Raw genomic sequence first — 22,131 nt, 5'->3', positions numbered from 1 at the left:
TTTTTTAAAGCTGCACTCTCGCAGATTGACAGTGTTGATTGTTCTTTTATCAAGTTTTGTCTAGGAGTCAGCTGATTTCGGCATCAGTGCCTTCAATACAGTCATAAACAATAATTCAAAATATAACATATCTCAGTCTTAAAAGAAGAATATTGTTGATATAATAAACTGTTAATAGTGAGAGTAAAGTATCACTCAAACCGGGCCTATCGAAAACAGGGTTTCTAAAGCCAGTACACAATTCTGATCTGTACTATCCCTACTCGGGATTTTCCCAATATCCGGATCGGCACTCAGACAATGCCTATACCGCGATTGCTAGATTGTTAGATTGTTAGTCATTTTAGATTTTTGGAGCTCAGTGCACAGTCAGAATTTAACCCTGCACGGTTAGAGCTACCTTGGTTTTTCAACATGCACCAGTGTATAGGACTGCCACACGGGATGCCCGTTTAACGTCCCTCCCAGACGACGATTAGTATTTTTAGTGGTGCGGCGGGAAATCGAACCTGCGACCCCTGGATCGACCGTCAATTTAAGTGTGTCACCACTAGACCACTGATCCACTTTCCCAATATCGATACCAGATACCGGGCTTTAGCATCAATAATGAAACTGTTGTCTATAGCCCTCGTGCGCTGAAAGTGTTGTCTGTCACGTTAAGTCAGATGTCAGATGAGTGTTTTTTTCATGAAAATGCATACTTTACAACCAAATACACAGCTCATTTAGATCATTTATGTTAACAAATTATGAAATATTTGATAACATTGGTCGGAAGAAAAATATTTGTTAATACAGTGATGTGTAAGTGTATGTTTCTACGGACATGTTATTAATTCGGATGAATGAATCTTTTCAGCTTATAAATGATGCAGCTTATTATTTAAAGGCTACTGCCAGTCAGTTCATCATACTTTCATATAAACTCTTTCTCAGAATGTTGCATTCTTAATATATCCAAGGGACACGCATCTTCATGTATCTGCTTCACTCCATATGAACAGCCTCCAGTTGGTATTTGACAATTTTTGTTTTGGCAACTCTACATTAAGGGGAACATATGGCTACCTTCCACTTCATCACTATGAATCAAATGTAATGTAAATGTCCTAACCTTAAAACTTGCATGCCAAATAGAACAACCATGGATCTTATAGTTGGTTTATTATGATTTTGTAATGCACCAGTCAATTGTAACCACGGCTCCCCCCAGGTCCGGGGGTATACCAGGGATAGCTGGGGAAATGGGCCGTGTTTTTACTTTTCAGGGGGCCCCGCAGTGCCGGGTGACTCCGGTGGTTTTATCTTCACGCCCAATTTAGCGGGAAATTGGCCTTATCTAGGGTCCCTTTGGTGCGGGGGCATTTGGCGGGGGTTTTACTAGCAGATTGTTTCCGCAGGGTGGAGACTTTGTCCAGGTTTGGCTGGACCGAAAGTCAAAGTCCTCGCTATTCCCCGGACCTGGGGGGGGGGGCGTGGTTATAAATGACTGGTGCAGAACATAAACAGTTAAAAGCTTAACCCTACACTACAAAAAAACTGTTTAATCTGATGAAAAGCATTCATACAGCTGCCATTTAAGAGCATCTATGAAGTCATGCATAAGCAAAAAACAACCCTATTGTCCACATTGTCATTCATGATAAAATTTCTGAAAGTTGTGCATTCAATCATTGAAATTAGACTTTGGATGAACAAGCCCAAATTCATATAATATAGCTTGGCATCAAATTTTTGAGCCAGCCCTGCTATATAAAATTCAGCAAGCCCGGAAGACATTTTACCAGTGCAGGGTTTGCGGGCTTGTGTTAATTTTGACCACTGTGTATTGAAGCTATGTGATCAGTGGACCATTTTATTGATTTGCAAAGTAGGGTTTCAGCTATGATACAGTGGATACTGATCACTGCTTCTAGTTTTTGAATCAAATTAAGTGGATTTTAAAAAATTGAATGGGGAAAAATTGTTCTTTTTTAACCTGCAGGGTTCTGAAAAATGACTCAATAACTGTACTTGTAATAGGACATATATGGTACATGATAGAATTACCTACATACTGGAATCCATCAATATCCACCTGCAATCCCCTGAGAAATATGTGGACTTTTAATTTAATGTTGTTTTAAAGTGTTAAAATAAAGGAGCTTTTATAATTTAATACTAAAAGTATAAGTTATAATCATAGATAAGACAAGGATTTCAGAAGTTTTCTGTTTGATTGAAAATTAGTCTGATCATATGCAAATTTAATACTGTAATACTGTGAAATCATTAATGTTCGTGGGGAATTAATGTTCGTGGTTTTCGTGGGTTGGGTGATCCACGAATTCAAGATCCAACGAAATATAAACCCTTTATTCACTTTTTCAATTGCCTTGTTACGTACATACTCTAGTATATTATTTACAGAGGTCGCAGTATACAGTGTTAAAACCTGTCTCACTGTATAACTTACGATCATTATTCTGTTAATATATTATAACTGCCTTTAACAAATAATGAACCAAATCAATTAAATGTGTTTTATGCAGCAAATGACAGTTATAAGCTGTTAATGAAAATCTCCAAGTTTACGAGATGTGCGTGATGAGTGTCCATACTCGATTTTTTTATATAATGAAATAATTAATCGATTACTAGTACATTGAAGGTTACTAAGCACCGAACGTGACAATATACGCACCTTCTCGGTGTTTTCACAGTTTGCGAAATTCTTAATTGGCATTCAATGGCTTCCCCTTTCTGTATTTATGATCAGGGTACATCTTCTTTTATTACCTTTATTCCCAATTAAATCGATAAGTGACATGGGTATATGCACTAATTGGCATATCGTACCACATTAGCGAGTGTCATAAACCGAGTGACGTAGAAGACGGAAATCACGGGCCAGCGCGTGGATATAATGCAGATGATCTAGGACGATTGCATCTCCGAATTTTTTTTTTCAAAATGAAAATCCACGAATTCAAGTACCCACGAAATTGTTTTTTTTCGGCAAACCACGAAATTTCATGCCCACGAACATTAATGATTTCACAGTAGTAGTACACTCATGATTAATAATATTAATATCCTTTTCAGAACCATGACTTGAGAGGAATGTCTATTATTTTTACATTGGTTTGACACAGACGATCAACAGAGATGTTCCTTATGATACCAAGACAGTGCTTCAAGTTTCCACATTACTATGTCTGTGGTAGACACTTGTGGGGACATGCGTGGATTGCTACCATGTACACCACTACAGAGAGGCTTGCAAAAAAAGGCAATAGAAGGGACATGGAATGGTATGGGGATATCTTAAATGCCTTTTATAAAATGAAAGATGAATTGTTAAGCTCTGCTAGAGGAGAGAAAAATGTCACTAGGAATGTCTCAATTGAACCAGAAATAGTAACAGCAGTACAGAGGGCCTTGGAAATTCCATTGATGACTGATGAACTTTTGAGAAGTTTGTTGGACAAAACTTCAACAATACACCAGTTAGAAAGCATGATTCAGCTGTGGACAAAGGCAGGGAAAGTGTCAGTCTCAAATGCTGCATTTTCCTTTGTAAAGTTGGTGGGCTTGCATATGGATGATCTTACAGCTGAATACCCAGAATTCATGTATATGCAAGAAAGTGATAAAAAGGATCTCCACAAGTCTAAACTTTCAAAACTTGTATGGAAAAGTATAGGATTTGATAAGGTGTGTGATTCATTTCTGAACAATATTGAAGAGTCAGTTGATTCATTGAACAGAAGTGACACAGTGCAACTGCTGAGGGCTATGATTTTGCTTGAAAATTCTAAACTCAATGTGAATATGCTTATTAAGAAACTGATGGTGAAAGTAATAGATGCTGGTGTGCAGGTAGATCCTGGTTTAGATGGTTATGCCCCATCTGATATTGAGTGTTTAACAGAAATAGCGATATTGCAAAACTCAAACCTTTTATGGGACAATCACGTTACATCTATCATTGAAGAATTCCTCATGTCAGCTTCCAGTAAAGACTCACGTTTGTTACAAACAGGTTTGGTTTGCGCTTTGAAGCTATGTTTGAATTACGATAAAATGAGTGAAAACAAATGGAAGCTTTTGAAAACTGTAGAGTCTGTTAATGCGACACTTAAGTTAGAGAGTCCATCATGTGCATTACAATGTCTGGATTTGGTAAAAAATCTACAGAAAGTGCAGGAATATAGAACTATCTTGTCGCCGATACTTCCAAGTCTTCTGCAGAACATCATGAGGGTTTTGAGTGAACGATCTAGTGAATTATTGCCACTGGATTTCACGCTGATATTGACAAACCTGGATTGCTTTGACAAAGAACTAAAAAGGGCGTTTCAGGACAGAGCACAGGAACTGGTAAACAATCCCACTTACAGTATGAAAACACTTGTGGGGTGTCTGGCAATGGCAAAGGTAGAAGATTTACCAAGTGATCGTATACTGTCTTTGAAACGTGGATTGAGTCAGTGTAGTAATACTTCTGTACTTAATTTACTTGCCTATTTAAGCAATGAGGCAAAAAAGGCACTTTTCTCTGGGAAAGAATTTGAGAAAGTTTTAGATGCAATGATCCTAGACTCCAGACCAGCTATAAGGGATTATGATAGCATGGTGGGGCTATGCGCTCTTCTAATTGAAATGCATTTGACAGGATCTGATTTTCCTATTGAGAAGTTGAACAAATTGAAGACACAGGTTTCTTTGTCTTCCATGGATGCAAGGCAGAGTGGCTTAATGGAACTAGTAATCTTTTCACTCGGTAAAAGTTCCTCTGTTAACTGTGATAACTTATTCAAAGGCACAACTTTGAGAGATTTGTATAATATGAACAAACTGCACTTTCTGACTAAATTCTATGTGCTGTGCGGTAATGCTATGAATAAAGAGAACACCACAGTTCCATTGAAATCGTTTCTTAAAACTTTACTGCAAGATGACAATGCAGAAACTAACATTTCATCAGATGAAATCAGTTTAAACCATCTATTTGAAGTTTTAAGCTGTGAAGGTGATATATTAGTACTTTTACATGTGCTAAATAGGTTAGGTGTTTACAAATACTCGCCTGAGTTAGAAAACAGCGATTTGGATCCTGAAACAGAAACAGACAATTCTGAAATTAGGGGTGGAATACCTGTCAAAATGCAAAAAGATCAAAACAATTTAACGACTGCTGTGATCTCGTTCATGCAGAAAACAATCGGCAAAAACCCTCAGACTGTGACACCATTTCAGATGTTAGTATGGGCTGTCCTTACTGCAGACTTGACCCACCATCCTGCTGTTGACACGCGTGGTATTGTTGCAATCATTGCTCAGTATGTTGAGCTTAAGTTTAATGATGAACAAGATCTACTTGGAAAGGATACAAGCACTGAAGAGTTGGTCAATCTCCTTCATCTGGTGAACTACTGCACTTATCTAGGGGGAAACATGAAGGGGGTGATGAAGAAGATCTTCACAGAAGAGTTCCTCTCCGGTTTACTTCAAAAGGAATCATCTTCAGAACAAGGTGGGTTTTCTTATGTGCTTGATTTGATAAGAGTTTCTGCATGATGAAGTTAAATGCCTAGTTACAGGATGTTTGGCATGATTATTCCCTGCTGTGCATCCCTTGTTTTTTCGCCCTATTGTCACAGCAGGGGTCAGTTTCCTGTTGATTTGTTTATTAGCTGTCTCATTAAAACATAAACAATTTAATGTATATACAATTTGCATAGAAATTATCGTTTCTTTGGTTATTGTTCAATTCCTAAGAACATAAGCTGAAAGCTGCACTCTCACAGATTGAACGTTTTGACAACTGTTTTATTTATTGTCTTGGAATGAGCCAATTTTGGCGAAAATCCATGGAAAAAAGTTATATAAGACTGCTGACAAAAAATTAGATCACAGGTTTTTATATTTAAGTTCAAAAGTTGATGTTTTATGCATTATTCTTAAACCGTTAGTAATGGTTTAAGCCATAAAACATTAATTTTCGAACAGAAATATGAAAATCTACAATCTGATTTTTTGTCAGCAATCTTATATCATTGAGTTGCAGATATTTACGTAAAATTTTGCTCTTTCCAAGACATAAAATAAAGAAGTTGTAAAAATGGTATTTACATGTATCTGTGAGAGTGCAGCTTTAAAGCCTTTAATTTTAAAAGGATTAAATCTCTAAATGTTCATAGTACTTCACTGTTTTCTCAGTCTCAGAAAACCTTGTCAAAATTTGATTAGAAAGTGGTTTGAAAGTACATGTGCATCAATTAGCAAAACATTACCATTGATACTAGGTCCCCCCAAAAGGTTTGGTTAGCCTGGTTTTATCCTGCACATGTTTCCACAAATGAGATTGCCTAAGAATTTGGTTTAAAATGTTTGAACATACCCGACAAAAGTTAAATGCTAAATTCAGGTATTGTCATATGATTAGTTAAATCTCTTTAGCTAGCTTATGACATCTTAACATGTTTAGCACACCAAAAATAACCTCTTCCTAAAGTCACAATTTATAAATAATTTGCTTGGCCTTACATGATGATGACTCACAAATGTACCTTTAACCGGAAGGTTTTTCCGCCTCACTGGTGGTCATAGGGTTTTTTTGTGTTATTTTTTGCTAGAAAGAGTTATTAAAGAGATAAGGAAGTAAAAAAAAACGAAAACAAGTAATATTTAATTTTGGCCTAACAATCACCTATTTATATCCATAGTGATGCGAGAGTCAGTGATGGAAGTCTTGTATCACCTTAACCAGGATGCGTGTCTTCTTTACCCTGACATTGACATTCCCTGGTTCCAAGCAGCCAGCAGGATGCGAGCCTCTCACCAGAAACATTGTGAGTAACCAATGAGTTATATTTGTGAGAAATGGCCTGGTAAAATGCGAACCTCTGAGTCTCATCAAAAACATTGTGCATTTGAATTTATGCGTTATATCAATGTGTTATTACATGTCTGAAGCATAACTTGATAAGTCTTTCTGGTATTGACTTTTAATTTAATATGCAGATAGATCTCATTTAAAAGATGTGCAGTGCACAAGAACGATAACTCTGGGTGCAGTATATTTGATGTTAATGCCCTTTGTTTAATTACACCCTTTTTTGTCCAGAGCATAACTTAAAGTATTGTGGTATAGATGCAATGCACAGGAACCACAAATATGGCTTCAATATTTTATGAGTTATTGCCCTTAGATAATTTTCATTATTATCCTTTGTCGTAAGGCAAAGTATGTACTGTTCTTAATTTGGCCGGTGATATGTCAGTCTGTGACTGCTCTTGTTTATATTTGTTATAAACATCAAAAACCTGCTTTGGATAAAAATATCAAATGAGCATAGTATCCGAAGCATTATTGTAGGGTTTTGACATGATTTTATGCTTTTATGGTGCTCTCTTCCAGAATATAATGGAAAATATGTTTGATTTATTTCAGTGGAGCTATATAGAAACGGTACTCCTTCCATATACACAGAGATGGATGCTGGATGTGACAATGTCCCAGACCCTGTGAGCTTGCCGTATGGTGTTACCCCTTGTAAGTTTTAACATGGGTGAAAGTCATTCTACAGAATTGTGTAATTCTGGTGAGTTTTTATGGGTGGTGAGGGTAAGGGGGGTCTTTCCCTCTTTGATGCAACTTTCTTTGCAAATAATTTTGCTGGACATCTCAGATTATAAACAAAACTCATCCCATTGAGTGCTTCAATAAAACAGAATTACTCAGCCATCTCCAGCAAGTTTTTCTGGAAAAAAAGCTGAGAATATTCAGATTGGCGACAGAAGATTTCCTTTACATTAGCAAGGGTGTAACAGGTGTGTTGTTACTGGCTGTACTATTTTTCTTTTATTGCAATTTTTTTTCTGGATAGGTTTCTTAGAGTCAAGGTTACAAATAGAGGTCATGTTCAAGATCCAGACCCCTGTGTTAGAGTCAAGGTTACAAATCGAGGTCACACTCAAGATTCAAACCCCTATTTTTGAGTGAAGGTTACAAATAGAGGTCACGCTCAAGATCCAAACCTCTGTCTTTAGAGTCAAGGTTACAAATAGAGGTCAAGCTCAAGATCCAAACCCCTGCCTTAGAGTCAAGGTTACAAATAGAGGTCATGTTCAAAATCCAAACCTCTGTCTTGGAGCCAAGGTTACAAATAGAGGTCACGTTCAAGATCCAAACCCCTGTCTTAGAGTCAAGGTTACAAGGTTGAACTCGTCCGAGGTATTATGCCCTAACACATTTTGACCATTTTTGATGATGACTCAATTTTTCACAATCAGACATGAAAATTTTAACATATCCTGCCTTACAGCCATGGTTACAAATAAAGGTCAAAATTATACAGGGTCCAAAGTTTGTTTGTGTTTATATCTACACGTTGACTTTGCCATGCATGGACAGAAAGCAATATGATTTCAAGATATGTTTTAATTTTCTTGTCTGATTGTGAAAATGGTCACAATTTAACCCATTTTGCTATGCCTGAATAGGAATCAAATTTATTAATATTAGTAAGTATTACTTTTGAGGGGTAGGGGGATTGAAGACTTTTTTCAATGAATGAAACTTGGTGTCAGTATTCTGGGCCAAGTCAAGTTCTATAGTTTGACGCATGTAAATAGCCCCAGTAGCTCCAAACTTATGCCCCTTCTATAATGAAATACATATATTTTTTTCTCAATTTTTCGACACTGTTAAACCCATATTACATTGAGTTCTAGTTAGAAAGTAAGTATGATTTAATTATTAGCAAAATTTCAAACCTAATTTGTATGTTTCAGGGATGATTTTGATGCTGGACAGAAATGGTATGCCTGTAGCCTTTGACACAAGTGACCTTGACATGGCAGAGGACTTGGGGTTGAAAAGGTAAGCGCTATTTGAAGGGCTCGATTACTCCGTGGCAAGGTTAACATTTTTAGCTCGACTATTCGAAGAATAGGTGGGCTATACTACTCGCCTAGGCGTCGGCGTCCGGTTAAAGTTTTAGGGCAAGTTGGGATTTTCACTTATAAGTCAAATACCTTACATTCAATTGAGTTAATACTTCACACAGTTGTTCAGGGCCATCACATGATGAGGTTAGATAACTCCATATTATTCTTTACACAGATTATGGCATGGAACTTGGGTTAAAGTTTTAGGGCAAGTTGGAATATTTATTAATAACTTCTATATCCTTTGTTCAATTGACTTAATACTTCACACAGTTGTTCAGGACCATCCCACAATGAGGTTACATAACTCCATATTATCCTAAATACAAGTTATGGCCCCTGATTGACTTAGGTTAAAGTTTTAGGGCAGGTTAAAGTTTTAGGACAAGTTGGGTTTTTCACTTAAAACTCTAATACCATTCATTCAATTGACTTCACACAGATGTTCAGAGCCATCATGTAATGAGGTTAGATAACTCCATATTATCTTTTATACAAATTATGGCCCCTGATTGACTATGGAACTTAGGTTAAAGTTTTAGGGCAGGTTGAGATATTGTGTAATAACTTCTATACCCTTCATTCAATTGACTTAATACTTCACACAATTGTTCAAGACCATCACCCAATGAGGCTACATAACTCCATATCCTTAATACAAGTTATGGCCCCTGATTGACTTAGGTTAATGTTTTAGGCAAGTAAAAGTTAAGGGCAAGTTGGGATTTTAATAAAAAAACTTCTATACCGTTCATTAAATGCACTTAATAAAATTCAAAATTATTTACGACCATCTTACAACAAGAAACATAACTCAGTTTTAAGCCTAAATACAAGTTATGGCCCTTGATTTTTTTGATTTTTTTTTTTATTTCCTTTGAAAGGCATATTTGTATATTCTTAACCACATTTTCATAATGGGAAATCAAGTTATTTGAATGACTTGCGTCATTGTTTGGGTGGGCTGGTGGGAGGGCAGCATCAAAGTCACCTTATGTATCAAATAATTTTAGTTAGGTTTGACATAAGAGACCAAACTTGGTATTATTACATCGTTATTGTATTCTAAGTCAAAGCGGCGTAGTCGAGCGCGCTGTCTTACGATGGCTTTTGTTATTGAACCTAGTTAGCTCAACAAGACCTAAAAAAAATTGTTGTCTGGTTAGCACACTTGCTTCTCATCAAGGCGAGCCAGGTTCAATTCCAAGTCAAGCCGGACAAGTGGGTTTTCTTATGGCACTCCCGTTTCTCCCATGACGTGAGACCACACTCTCGCGCAACATTATGCCAAAGAGAGTGACTTTCTATAAGTTGTCTTAACTTTCTTCACAATCGTTCTAAAATATATAATAAATAATAACCTGCTTTTTATTCCATCGCTGTTATTACAAGATCAACTTTCAATTTAAAAAAAACAAAAAATTTTAGATATTGAAATATTTTATCATACATCAAATTCCTTATTTTGTATCATTGATTGAACGCATTTTACTTCATTATTATATGAATATTTAGTTGCCTGTGTTGTTAGATATCTCCTATGTTCCACATTGGCAGAGTGGCTGTGCAGTTTTGTCCAGAGAAAGGAATACATCGTTTCCAAGGGAACCAATTCTTTGACCCCCCTCCCCAGGATGTATACCTGGAAAAACTTGGATTTACAGTCGCCAAGGTTTGTTTTGAAAAAATGGTGATAAATATGTAAGATACTGTTTGGAGTCAGGTATTTTAAATATAACACTGACTGACTATCACACATGGCAAAATAGACAGATTGCGTACATGTAAAATTTAAAAATTGATTCTAAAATTGATTGGGAATCTTTTCTTTGCTCACTTACAGCACATGTGTTTAGAGGCACTGACAAAACATGTAGACTCACTGACAGTACTGTAAGTACATGTAGGCTCACTGACAGTACATGTAGGCTCACTGACAGAACTTGTAGACTCACTCACAATACTTGTAGACTCACTGACAGTACATGTAGACTCACTGACAGTACATGAAGACTCACTGACAGAACATGTAGGCCCAGACAGTACATGAAGGCTCACTGACAGTACATGTAGACTCACTGACAGAACATGTAGGCCCAGACAGTACATGTAGGCTCACTGACAGTACATGTAGACTCACTGACAGTACATGTATACTCACTGACAGTACATGTAGGCTCACTGACAGTACATGTAGGCCCACTGACAGTACATGTAGGCTCACTGACAGTACATGTAGGCTCACTGACAGTGCATGTAGACTCACTCACAGAACTTGTAGGCCCAGACAGTACATGTAGGCTCACTGACAGTACATGTAGGCCCAGACAGTACATGTAGGCTCACTGACAGTACATGTAGACTCACTCACAGAACTTGTAGGCCCAGACAGTACATGTAGACTCACTGACAGAACATGTAGGCCCAGACAGTACATGTAGGCTCACTGACAGTACATGTAGACTCACCGACAGTACATGTATACTCACTGACAGTACATGTAGGCTCACTGACAGAACATGTAGGCTCACTGACAGTACATGTAGGCCCACTGACAGTACATGTAGGCCCAGACAGTACATGTAGGCTCACTGACAGTACATGTAGACTCACTGACAGTACATGTATACTCACTGACAGTACATGTAGGCTCACTGACAGAACATGTAGGCTCACTGACAGTACATGTAGGCTCACTGACAGTACATGTAGGCTCACTGACAGTACATGAAGACACACTGACAGTACATGAAGACACACTGACAGTACATGAAGGCCCACTGACAGTACATGTAGGCTCACTGACAGTACATGTAGGCTCACTGACAGTACATGTAGGCTCACTGACAGTACATGAAGGCCCACTGACAGTACATGAAGACACACTGACAGTACATGAAGGCCCACTGACAGTACATGAAGACACACTGACAGTACATGTAGGCTCACTGACAGTACATGTAGGCTCACTGACAGTACATGTAGGCCCACTGACAGTACATGTAGGCTCACTGACAGTACATGTAGGCTCACTGACAGTACATGAAGACACACTGACAGTACATGTAGGCTCACTGACAGTACATGTAGGCTCACTGACAGTACATGTAGGCCCACTGACAGTACATGTAGGCTCACTGACAGTACATGTAGGCCCACTGACAGTACATGAAGACACACTGACAGTACATGTAGGCTCACTGACAGTACATGAAGACACACTGACAGTACATGTAGACTCACTGACAGTACATGTATACTCACTGACAGTACATGTAGACTCACTGACAGTACATGTAGGCTCACTGACAGTACATGAAGACACACTGACAGTACATGTAGGCTCACTGACAGTACATGTAGGCTCACTGACAGTACATGTAGGCTCACTGACAGTACATGAAGACACACTGACAGTACATGTAGATTCATTGACGGTAAATGTACACTACACTACATACACTCACAGTACAATTAGACTGACTGACAGTACATTTAGATTGTTGGCTTGCTGATAATACATGTACATGTATACAGTCTTTCTGACATAACATGTTGGCTAGATGAAGTTTTATTATCAGTTATTCACAGATGGTACAAGTACATTCAGAGAAAAAAATATCGTTGTCATGTTTGCAAGATGCTTTAAATTTGTAAAATCTTATTCGAGTCCTACTGAGCTCTATTGCAAATCCAAACATAAAGGTACAAAAAGTGTTTTACAAACTCTCTTTTACTTTAAAAGGTACATAATTTTAATCTTCAAATTGTACATTTGCATACACTTGAATACATTTGTATATGGACCTCTTTTCTTAGGTAGGGTGGGGTATCCCGAACTGAAAGAGTTGTGTTAGCCCTTAACTGGGGTATCCCGAACTGAGAGTTGTGTTAGCCCTTAACTGGGGTATCCCGAACTGAAAGAGTTGTGTTAGCCCTCAACTGGGGTATCCCGAACTGAGAGTTGTGTTAGCCCTTAACTGGGGTATCCCGAACTGAGAGTTGTGTTAGCCCTTAACTGGGGTATCCCGAACTGAGAGTTGTGTTAGCCCTTAACTGGGGTATCCCAAACTGAAAGAGTTGTGGTAGCCCTTAACTGGGGTATCCCGAACTGAAAGAGTTGTGTTAGCCCTCAACTGGGGTATCCCGAACTGAGAGTTGTGTTAGCCCTTAACTGGGGTATCCCGAACTGAGAGTTGTGTTAGCCCTTAACTGGGGTATCCCGAACTGAGAGTTGTGTTAGCCCTTAACTGGGGTATCCCAAACTGAAAGAGTTGTGGTAGCCCTTAACTGGGGTATCCCGAACTGAGAGTTGTGTTAGCCCTTAACCAACACGCCTATTGATGTTTAGAAAAAAAGATTGTTTTATATTTTGACCTTTAGTGCCAACAAGTTTGCATCAAGAAGAGCTTTACTTGTGATTGTTTTGCTTCATTTGTTTAAATCACGGTATTTGTATTTTCTATAACAGGTGTTTGCCAGTAGCTGGGGTTCTATATCATCTTCATCACTGTTTTCTCCACTTGATGATAGAAGCAAGAAAGATTTATGCAGTATACTTAATGATGCTGAAAAAAACCCCCAGACACTTAAGGGCTGTTCTAAGCCAGTTGATGTGCAGAAATCTACAGCAGGTGGAGACATCTCCGGTAAAGAAGGTCAAAGAGAAGGAAACTTTTCAAAGGTGACACAGACTGGTCAAAGTGAAGTAAATTATAGGAATATTGGGAAAATGTGGCGCAAGGTGCTAAGCAAACTGTGATATATTTACCTCAAGCATTGCTTTATGTTTGTTTTGGTTTTTAATGTAAAACAGAGTTCGTCTGTTTTGCTAATTATGTGTATTGAAAGAATGAATTTCCAAATTTGTGCATTAAAAGAATGAAGATATAAATTAGTTATGTTTCAGATAAGATTGACTAAAAGGGCATACCTTGTACACTTTTTGCATTTTGTTCAAGAAATTTGTATAAAATCTGCAGCTTTTTCTTTACTAAAGCTGCGTTTTTTAGATGCGCTTTTTTCTCAATTTAAAAAATAAAATTGAAAAAGAATTTGCCTCTTACAAGAGCCTATACTATTTAACTAATAAATAGGACTTGATAGTCATATCATACTGTCTTAAACATACAATACTTTTGTTAATTGTGTTCAATAGATAAAATAAAACACAACCTTGTGTTGCATGTAATCTCATTTATACTGTTGTTTATATTATTGTGTTGACAGGCCAAACTTGATGCCCAAAATAGCATAATTATACAATATTTTGATGTTTCCGCTTGGAATTATTTCTTATGTAAAAATACGCTTTAAAATATAAGGCTGAAGCTGTCTAGTGTCGAATGCTGATGTGCCTGTGTTGTTGTGTCTACTTCTATAAGTTGAAGGAGCCTAAAATGGTCATTGACTGGGAGATTAAAGAGCATGTAAGACCAGTTGATCAATCTTAATACCGGTTTATATCAAATAACTACCGAATAAAACATTTGTGTTTTACATAATTATACTACTTATAATCGTATACTTTAAGGTGATATATAAATAAATATGGTGTAAAAATTAACATTTTTAACAAAAATAATTATTTGATGGCTTTTTTTCCAAACATTTTATGATATCCAAGAGTTGCCTCCCTTTGTATTTTCTGCCTGGATTTGTATCGGGATTGTTGCCCTTGCGTCTATACTGCGGTTTTTATATATGTCCATTAAATATGAGTAATTGAATAGTGACTAAACTTGTTACATGACACAAACAATTATTAAACCGGTTATGTTTTTTATTATTTTAGTTTATCAATCATGTCATTATGTCAAGATTCAAATCCACGATCTATTGCTCCAACTGTTAAATAATATAACATTTTGCTCCTGCAAAATATATTAGACTATATAAAATAAATCACACGCGCCCTACACGCACGCTCGGCACATGAATGAATTTCCAAATTTGTGCATTAAAAGAATGAAGATATAAATTAGTTATGTTTCAGATAAGATTGACTAAAAGGGCATAACTTGTACACTTTTTGCATTTTGTTCAAGAAATTTGTATAAAATCTGCAGCTTTTTCTTTACTAAAGCTGCGTTTTTTAGATGCGCTTTTTTCTCAATTTAAAAAATAAAATTGACAAAGAATTTGCCTCTTACAAGAGCCTATACTATTTAACTAATAAATAGGACTTGATAGTCATATCATACTGTCTTAAACATACAATACTTTTGTTAATTGTGTTCAATAGATAAAATAAAACACAACCTTGTGTTGCATGTAATCTCATTTATACTGTTGTTTATATTATTGTGTTGACAGGCCAAACTTGATGCCCAAAATAGCATAATTATACAATATTTTGATGTTTCCGCTTGGAATTATTTCTTATGTAAAAATACGCTTTAAAATATAAGGCTGAAGCTGTCTAGTGTCGAATGCTGATGTGCCTGTGTTGTTGTGTCTACTTCTATAAGTTGAAGGAGCCTAAAATGGTCATTGACTGGGAGATTAAAGAGCATGTAAGACCAGTTGATCAATCTTAATACCGGTTTATATCAAATAACTACCGAATAAAACATTTGTGTTTTACATAATTATACTACTTATAATCGTATACTTTAAGGTGATATATAAATAAATATGGTGTAAAAATTAACATTTTTAACAAAAATAATTATTTGATGGCTTTTTTTCCAAACATTTTATGATATCCAAGAGTTGCCTCCCTTTGTATTTTCTGCCTGGATTTGTATCGGGATTGTTGCCCTTGCGTCTATACTGCGGTTTTTATATGTGTCCATTAAATATGAGTAATTGAATAGTGACTAAACTTGTTACATGACACAAACAATTATTAAACCGGTTATGTTTTTTATTATTTTAGTTTATCAATCATGTCATTATGTCAAGATTCAAATCCACGATCTATTGCTCCAACTGTTAAATAATATAACATTTTGCTCCTGCAAAATATATTAGACTATATAAAATAAATCACACGCGCCCTACACGCACGCTCGGCACATGAATGAATTTCCAAATTTGTGCATTAAAAGAATGAAGATATAAATTAGTTATGTTTCAGATAAGATTGACTAAAAGGGCATAACTTGTACACTTTTGCATTTTGTTCAAGAAATTTGTATAAAATCTGCAGCTTTTTCTTTACTAAAGCTGCGTTTTTTAGATGCGCTTTTTTCTCAATTTAAAAAATAAAATTGACAAAGAATTTGCCTCTTACAAGAGCCTATACTATTTAACTAATAAATAGGACTTGATAGTCATATCATACTGTCTTAAACATACAATACTTTTGTTAATTGTGTTCAATAGATAAAATAAAACACAACCTTGTGTTGCATGTAATCTCATTTATACTGTTGTTTATATTATTGTGTTGACAGGCCAAACTTGATGCCCAAAATAGCATAATTATACAATATTTTGATGTTTCCGCTTGGAATTATTTCTTATGTAAAAATACGCTTTAAAATATAAGGCTGAAGCTGTCTAGTGTCGAATGCTGATGTGCCTGTGTTGTTGTGTCTACTTCTATAAGTTGAAGGAGCCTAAAATGGTCATTGACTGGGAGATTAAAGAGCATGTAAGACCAGTTGATCAATCTTAATACCGGTTTATATCAAATAACTACCGAATAAAACATTTGTGTTTTACATAATTATACTACTTATAATCGTATACTTTAAGGTGATATATAAATAAATATGGTGTAAAAATTAACATTTTTAACAAAAATAATTATTTGATGGCTTTTTTTTCAAACATTTTATGATATCCAAGAGTTGCCTCCCTTTGTATTTTCTGCCTGGATTTGTATCGGGATTGTTGCCCTTGCGTCTATACTGCGGTTTTTATCTATGTCCATTAAATATGAGTAATTGAATAGTGACTAAACTTGTTACATGACACAAACAATTATTAAACCGGTTATGTTTTTTATTATTTTAGTTTATCAATCATGTCATTATGTCAAGATTCAAATCCACGATCTATTGCTCCAACTGTTAAATAATATAACATTTTGCTCCTGCAAAATATATTAGACTATATAAAATAAATCACACGCGCCCTACACGCACGCTCGGCACATGAACTATAATGTTTATACATTGATAAAACATAAATGAGACAGTAGAGAAATGTGTTTATTTGCAAAGTGAAATACTTCATGTCAATATGAACATGTAAATTATATTCAAAACAAACAGAACTTAGATAATGAATAAATATTTGCATATAACAGGTAAATATAACAGTATACCTTGTACATACAGATTGTACATGTAATTCGTAGCTCTATATAGTTCACCTAAAATCATACGAGTATGAGTCAGTTTTGCCATATTAATGTATTATTCGGTAGTACTTTTGTATTATCTAGTATTATTCGGTAGTACTTTTGTATTATCCAGTATTATTCGGTAGTACTTTTGTATTATCCAGCATTATTCGGTAGTACTTTTGTATTATCCAGCATTATTCGGTAGTACTTTTGTATTATCCAGCATTATTCGGTAGTACTTTTGTATTATCCAGCATTATTCGGTAGTACTTTTGTATTATCCAGTATTATTCGGTAGTACTTTTGTATTATCCAGTATTATTCGGTAGTACTTTTGTATTATCCAGTATTATTCGGTAGTATCCGGTAAGAAAGTAACCGCATAATTGTGTCTCAACCAAAGTTGGTTGGACCTTTGAAAGTTTCTAGGATTCGTATTTAGCTTGTGAAAAAATTGACATGTCGTCTGTGGGCGGGTTTTATAAAGTACGACCAGATTTGTTGTCTCTGACTTAGTGAAAATGAGCATATAGAGCCTACACAATTGTGACACACATCTTCAGATGTGTGTGTTCTTAACTCAAGCAGGTGACATTTTTTTTTTTATCTAACATTTGTCCAGATTATGTGTGTTTTATCACCCACTTTGAACGAGTAATCTGGCATAACGGGTTGATTCAAAACCTTTCCCTGAAGCATTCGGATAATGACCATCAAAAGATCTAATTTTCAAGAGCTTCCGAGGGCTTCGTCCCGACCCCTTCATACCAACCACGGCTTTGTCAGGACCAACCTTGGCAGCTCCCTGGACCCTACCAATATTTTCAGGTTTATTTTTTCCCCAGCTTTCACATGCTCGAGCCCAGCACAGGACGGGGACTTGCTTGATATTTGTCCAACACGTATCGAGTTTAAGCTCGTCCGTTTACCGAAAAAGGCCGAGGAATTGTGAAAACCTTGGTGTTGGCGTCGTCGTTGTACATTCAACCTTGGCAACATCTAAAAAAAAACGTTCAAGATATTTAAATGACACTAAGTATTCATGTTTCACATGAAAAAACAAGGACCATAACTCAGCCTTTAATAATTGATGACTTATGGTTATGCCGTTTGTTCGACTGAAAAAACAACAACAGGCACTGACAGTGACGTTTATACGGACTTATTGACCCGCCTATGTCCATACGTCAGGTCTCGGTCAATAATTACTTTAAAGTGTTGACAAATTAAGTCAGTAAACAGCACAATTATTTACGGTAGTAAACGTTGTTTAACATATGCAAGTTAAATATTCCTAGACATGAAAAGCCTTATCTCATTAAGCGTACGCGCACTTTGTTTATATACATGTAATACACTCATCCATATCTGTTCATCATAGTAGTGAATTAAGTCTCCGAGAATACATATTTCAGATCGTTCCATGTTAAGATCATTTATAACTGTTTTAATTAAACCATCCCAGACCGATGTCGATGTCACTTCTTGCTGGAAAGGTGTGCGTTGTTACTGGCGCCACGCGGGGAATAGGAAAAGGAGTTGCCTTACAACTGGCTGAGCAAGGCGCTAAGGTGTTTATCACTGGAAGGACTTTAAAACCACGCCAAGGTTCCGACGTCGGGGGATCTTTGCAGGAAACGGTTAGGGAAGCTAGAGAACGCGGGGGCATGTGCGTAGCGATCACGTGTGATCATTCTAAAGAAGCGGATATAGAGCGACTGTTTGAGACCGTGAAGACTGAGACTGACGGACAGTTGGATATTCTTGTCAATAACGCATTTAGCGCAACAAACACGATCATTTCAACGCATGAAAAGCCGTTTTATGAGTTTCCAATCTCTGTTTGGGACGATTTCAACAATGTTGGTTTACGCAACAATTATATTTGTGCAACGTATGCAGCTCGTTTGATGGTGCCCCAAAGGAAAGGACTTATTGTTAATATATCCTCAATTGGTGGTTTGCGATACATGTTCAATGCGCTATACGGAATCGGAAAGGATGCATGCGACCGCATGGCTGTAGATTGTGGAGTTGATCTGCGTAAACACAATGTGGCATTCGTGAGCTTATGGCCAGGACTTGTTAGCACAGAAAATGTCATTCACGCCCTTCAATCTAAAACCCATACCAACAATGATGATGACCGCAAAATACTAGGAGGAAATTACGATCTGCTATCAGTTTTCAAAAGCGTGGAGTCAACAGAGTATTCGGGAAAATGCATAACGGCCCTTGCCAATGATCCGAACATAATGGCAATGAGCGGTAAGGTACTGACAACGTTCGATCTCGGCCGGAAGTACAAACTGAAGGACGCTCATGGACACACACCGCTCGACATTTGCACGATTAAAATGCCCTTCCAGAAAAAAGAACCTTCTCTAGGGACCGGAAGCTCTGTCCGCATTCCGAAGTGGCTTTTGTGGCTGAAGGCAAATCGTCTTTGAAGAGCTACAAAGTGATTGACTAACATACGGTTGTAAAGGGGCGTATGTATAGTGATTGACTAACGTGCGGTTGTAAAGGGGCGTATTTAAAGTGATTGACTAACGCGCGGTTGTAAAGGGGCGTATGTAAAGTGATAGACTAACGTGCGGTTGTAAAGGGGCGTAGGTAAAGTGATAGACTAACGCGCGGTTGTAAAGGGGCGTATGTAAAGTGATAGACTAACGCGCGGTTGTAAAGGGGCGTATGTAAAGTGATAGACTAACGTGCGGTTGTAAAGGGGCGTATGTGAAGTGATAGACTAACGTGCGGTTGTAAAGGGGCGTATGTGAAGTGATAGACTAACGTGCGGTTGTAAAGGGGCGTATGTGAAGTGATTGACTAACGTGCGGTTGTAAAGGGGCGTATGTGAAGTGATTGACTAACGTGCAGTTGTAAAGGGGCGTATGTGAAGTGATTGACTAACGTGCGGTTGTAAAGGGGCGTATGTGAAGTGATTGACTAACGTGCGGTTGTAAAAGGGCGTATGTAAAGTGATTGACTAACGTGCGGTTGTAAAGGGGCGTATGTGAAGTGATTGACTAACGTGCGGTTGTAAAGGGGCGAATGTAAAGTGATTGACTAACGTGCGGTTGTAAAGGGGCGTATGTGAAGTGATAGACTAACGTGCGGTGGTAAAGGGGCGTATGTAAAGTGATTGACTAACGTGCGGTTGTAAAAGGGCGTATGTAAAGTGATTGACTAACGTGCGGTTGGAAAGGGGCGTATGTTGAGTCAGGTGACAGCAAATCCGATACCATTTTATACTTGATTATTCGAACGCTTTAAACCATATGTAAAATAGCTTTGCTAATCTGACCACAAATAATCTGACGATCGTATGTTTACTTTCATTTCTGAATTAGTTGTACATTAGTACTAATTTCCGCTGTTAGATTTTTTTTCATGGTCTTAAAGCAGTTAATGGATATATGATTAAGTTATTTCATTTTGAATGTACTTTGATTCATGAATAAACAGTTCATTGATGAGACTGAAATAACTGATTAAACTTATGTGAAAGGTATAGAAGCAGACTGATAATTGCTTTTAAATGTCGATATACAGTCGAACCCCGTTTGCTCGAACTCCCAGGGACCGGCGAAAATACCTCGGGCCTCGAAAATTCGAGCCAAGCAGGAATGCTTACCTTCAGTTTAAAGAAATCGGCCATTTTCATCCAGTTCGAACCAACGAGTAATTCGAGCCAAGCGAGTTCGAGCCAATGTGGTTCGACTTGCTACGCATCCCCCTTTAAGATGTGTTAACGCTGTTGACCTGTACAAATATACAATTGTTAACAACAACTTAAGATATATTCGCTATTTGTATTTAATCTTAGAATACAACCTACACGCTCACTCCGCCCATTATTATTCATTAAGAATTCACTTCATGTCATCCAACTAGTACATAGTTCACTTCATCATTTCAGCGGCGGTTCCTAGATTTGACTTCGGGTGTCGAAGGGTCTGATAACGTGATACATGCCCCTGACTTAATGTGCTACGGGGGTCTGGGGACTCTCCGCCGATAACAAATACAGTCCAAACTTGTTATCTGTTATCTCGATTTTTCGGTTATGTGGAACTCTTTTCGAATAATTGGGTTTTAGTAAGACATATTTTGTATTTCGGTTAAAACAAATGTTCGTTATCTCGAAGTATTTCCCGAGGTCGACAAAGCGGGTTTTGTCTGTACCATGGGACTTGGGACAAAAGCTCCAGCGATCTAAATAGCTCATATTGTAGGTCTCATGACATAGTTTAACCCTACACATTTTGTTATAGTCGAATTTTTGAGTCAGTTCGTTCTAAAAGCAGCTTTTACTGAAGCTAATTTCGTTTTTTTGAGCTCTATTTTCGGCCACTCATGACAAAAGCTCCAACGATCAAAATAGGTCATAGTGTAAGCGTCGTGGCAGAGATAAGCTCTACATCTTCCGTTATGGTCCCCTTAATCAAATTGTCGGGTCAGTTCGTCCCAAAAGGTACATTTACAGCAGCTAATTTCAATGTTATTTATTATTTTTCGATGTTATTGTAAATAATGATATAGTTATATGTTTATTTGTTGATTGAAAAGCATACATGTAACCAGTTGCCAGCATCATAGCAACAAGCTGCTGTTGCTGCTAAACAGCCGTGCTGCTAACTTCACGCTCATATCAACATATACATTGATATTTTTAACACCTCATGTTGTCATCAAAACATTTCCTTGCACATGTTGGACTACTACTTCACATGAATGGCCTTTGACTATGGAAATTTTACAAACTGAATAACTCTAAGCCTGAGGTGTAGTTTCATTATACATGAAACAAATCAATTATTGGCTATTACAAATGCAAATATTCTGTCCAGGACGTTATAGAATTTGGGGAAACAAGATGTGTGTATGTG

The 22,131-nt window shown here is 37.1% G+C and overlaps 2 protein-coding genes across 2 annotated transcripts; both read left to right on the top strand.

Moving 5' to 3' along the window:
• The first annotated feature begins 652 nt into the window (after nt 1–652).
• LOC128222785 (uncharacterized) lies at nt 653–16,307 on the top strand. The gene is made up of 7 exons (XM_052931900.1): nt 653–807; nt 3,088–5,521; nt 6,714–6,839; nt 7,442–7,543; nt 8,785–8,872; nt 10,498–10,612; nt 13,412–16,307. Exons 2-7 carry the CDS (start codon nt 3,151–3,153, stop codon nt 13,700–13,702), a joined length of 3,093 nt encoding a protein of 1,030 aa, XP_052787860.1. The 5' UTR covers nt 653–807; nt 3,088–3,150; the 3' UTR covers nt 13,703–16,307.
• A 2,335-nt stretch (nt 16,308–18,642) lies between these two features.
• On the top strand, nt 18,643–20,627 carry LOC128224860 (dehydrogenase/reductase SDR family member 1-like). Its single transcript, XM_052934941.1, has one exon. It carries the CDS (start codon nt 18,709–18,711, stop codon nt 19,687–19,689), a length of 981 nt encoding a protein of 326 aa, XP_052790901.1. The 5' UTR covers nt 18,643–18,708; the 3' UTR covers nt 19,690–20,627.
• The last annotated feature ends 1,504 nt before the right edge of the window (nt 20,628–22,131 follow it).

The sequence above is a fragment of the Mya arenaria genome, chromosome 17, assembly GCF_026914265.1.
Source record: "Mya arenaria isolate MELC-2E11 chromosome 17, ASM2691426v1".
Classification (NCBI taxonomy): domain Eukaryota; kingdom Metazoa; phylum Mollusca; class Bivalvia; order Myida; family Myidae; genus Mya; species Mya arenaria.
Note: the sequence above shows the minus strand (reverse complement) of the source record. Positions and strands in the feature narration are given on the sequence as shown.

Bases quoted from the DNA above. Each gene is read 5' to 3' on its own strand.
- LOC128222785 (XM_052931900.1), top strand. From the start codon at position 3,151: ATGTTCCTTATGATACCAAGACAGTGCTTCAAGTTTCCACATTACTAT. The intron at 5,522-6,713 runs GTGGGTTTTCTT...TTATATCCATAG, and splicing joins GGAATCATCTTCAGAACAAG to TGATGCGAGAGTCAGTGATG. The intron at 7,544-8,784 runs GTAAGTTTTAAC...TGTATGTTTCAG, and splicing joins GCCGTATGGTGTTACCCCTT to GGATGATTTTGATGCTGGAC.
- LOC128224860 (XM_052934941.1), top strand. From the start codon at position 18,709: ATGTCGATGTCACTTCTTGCTGGAAAGGTGTGCGTTGTTACTGGCGCC.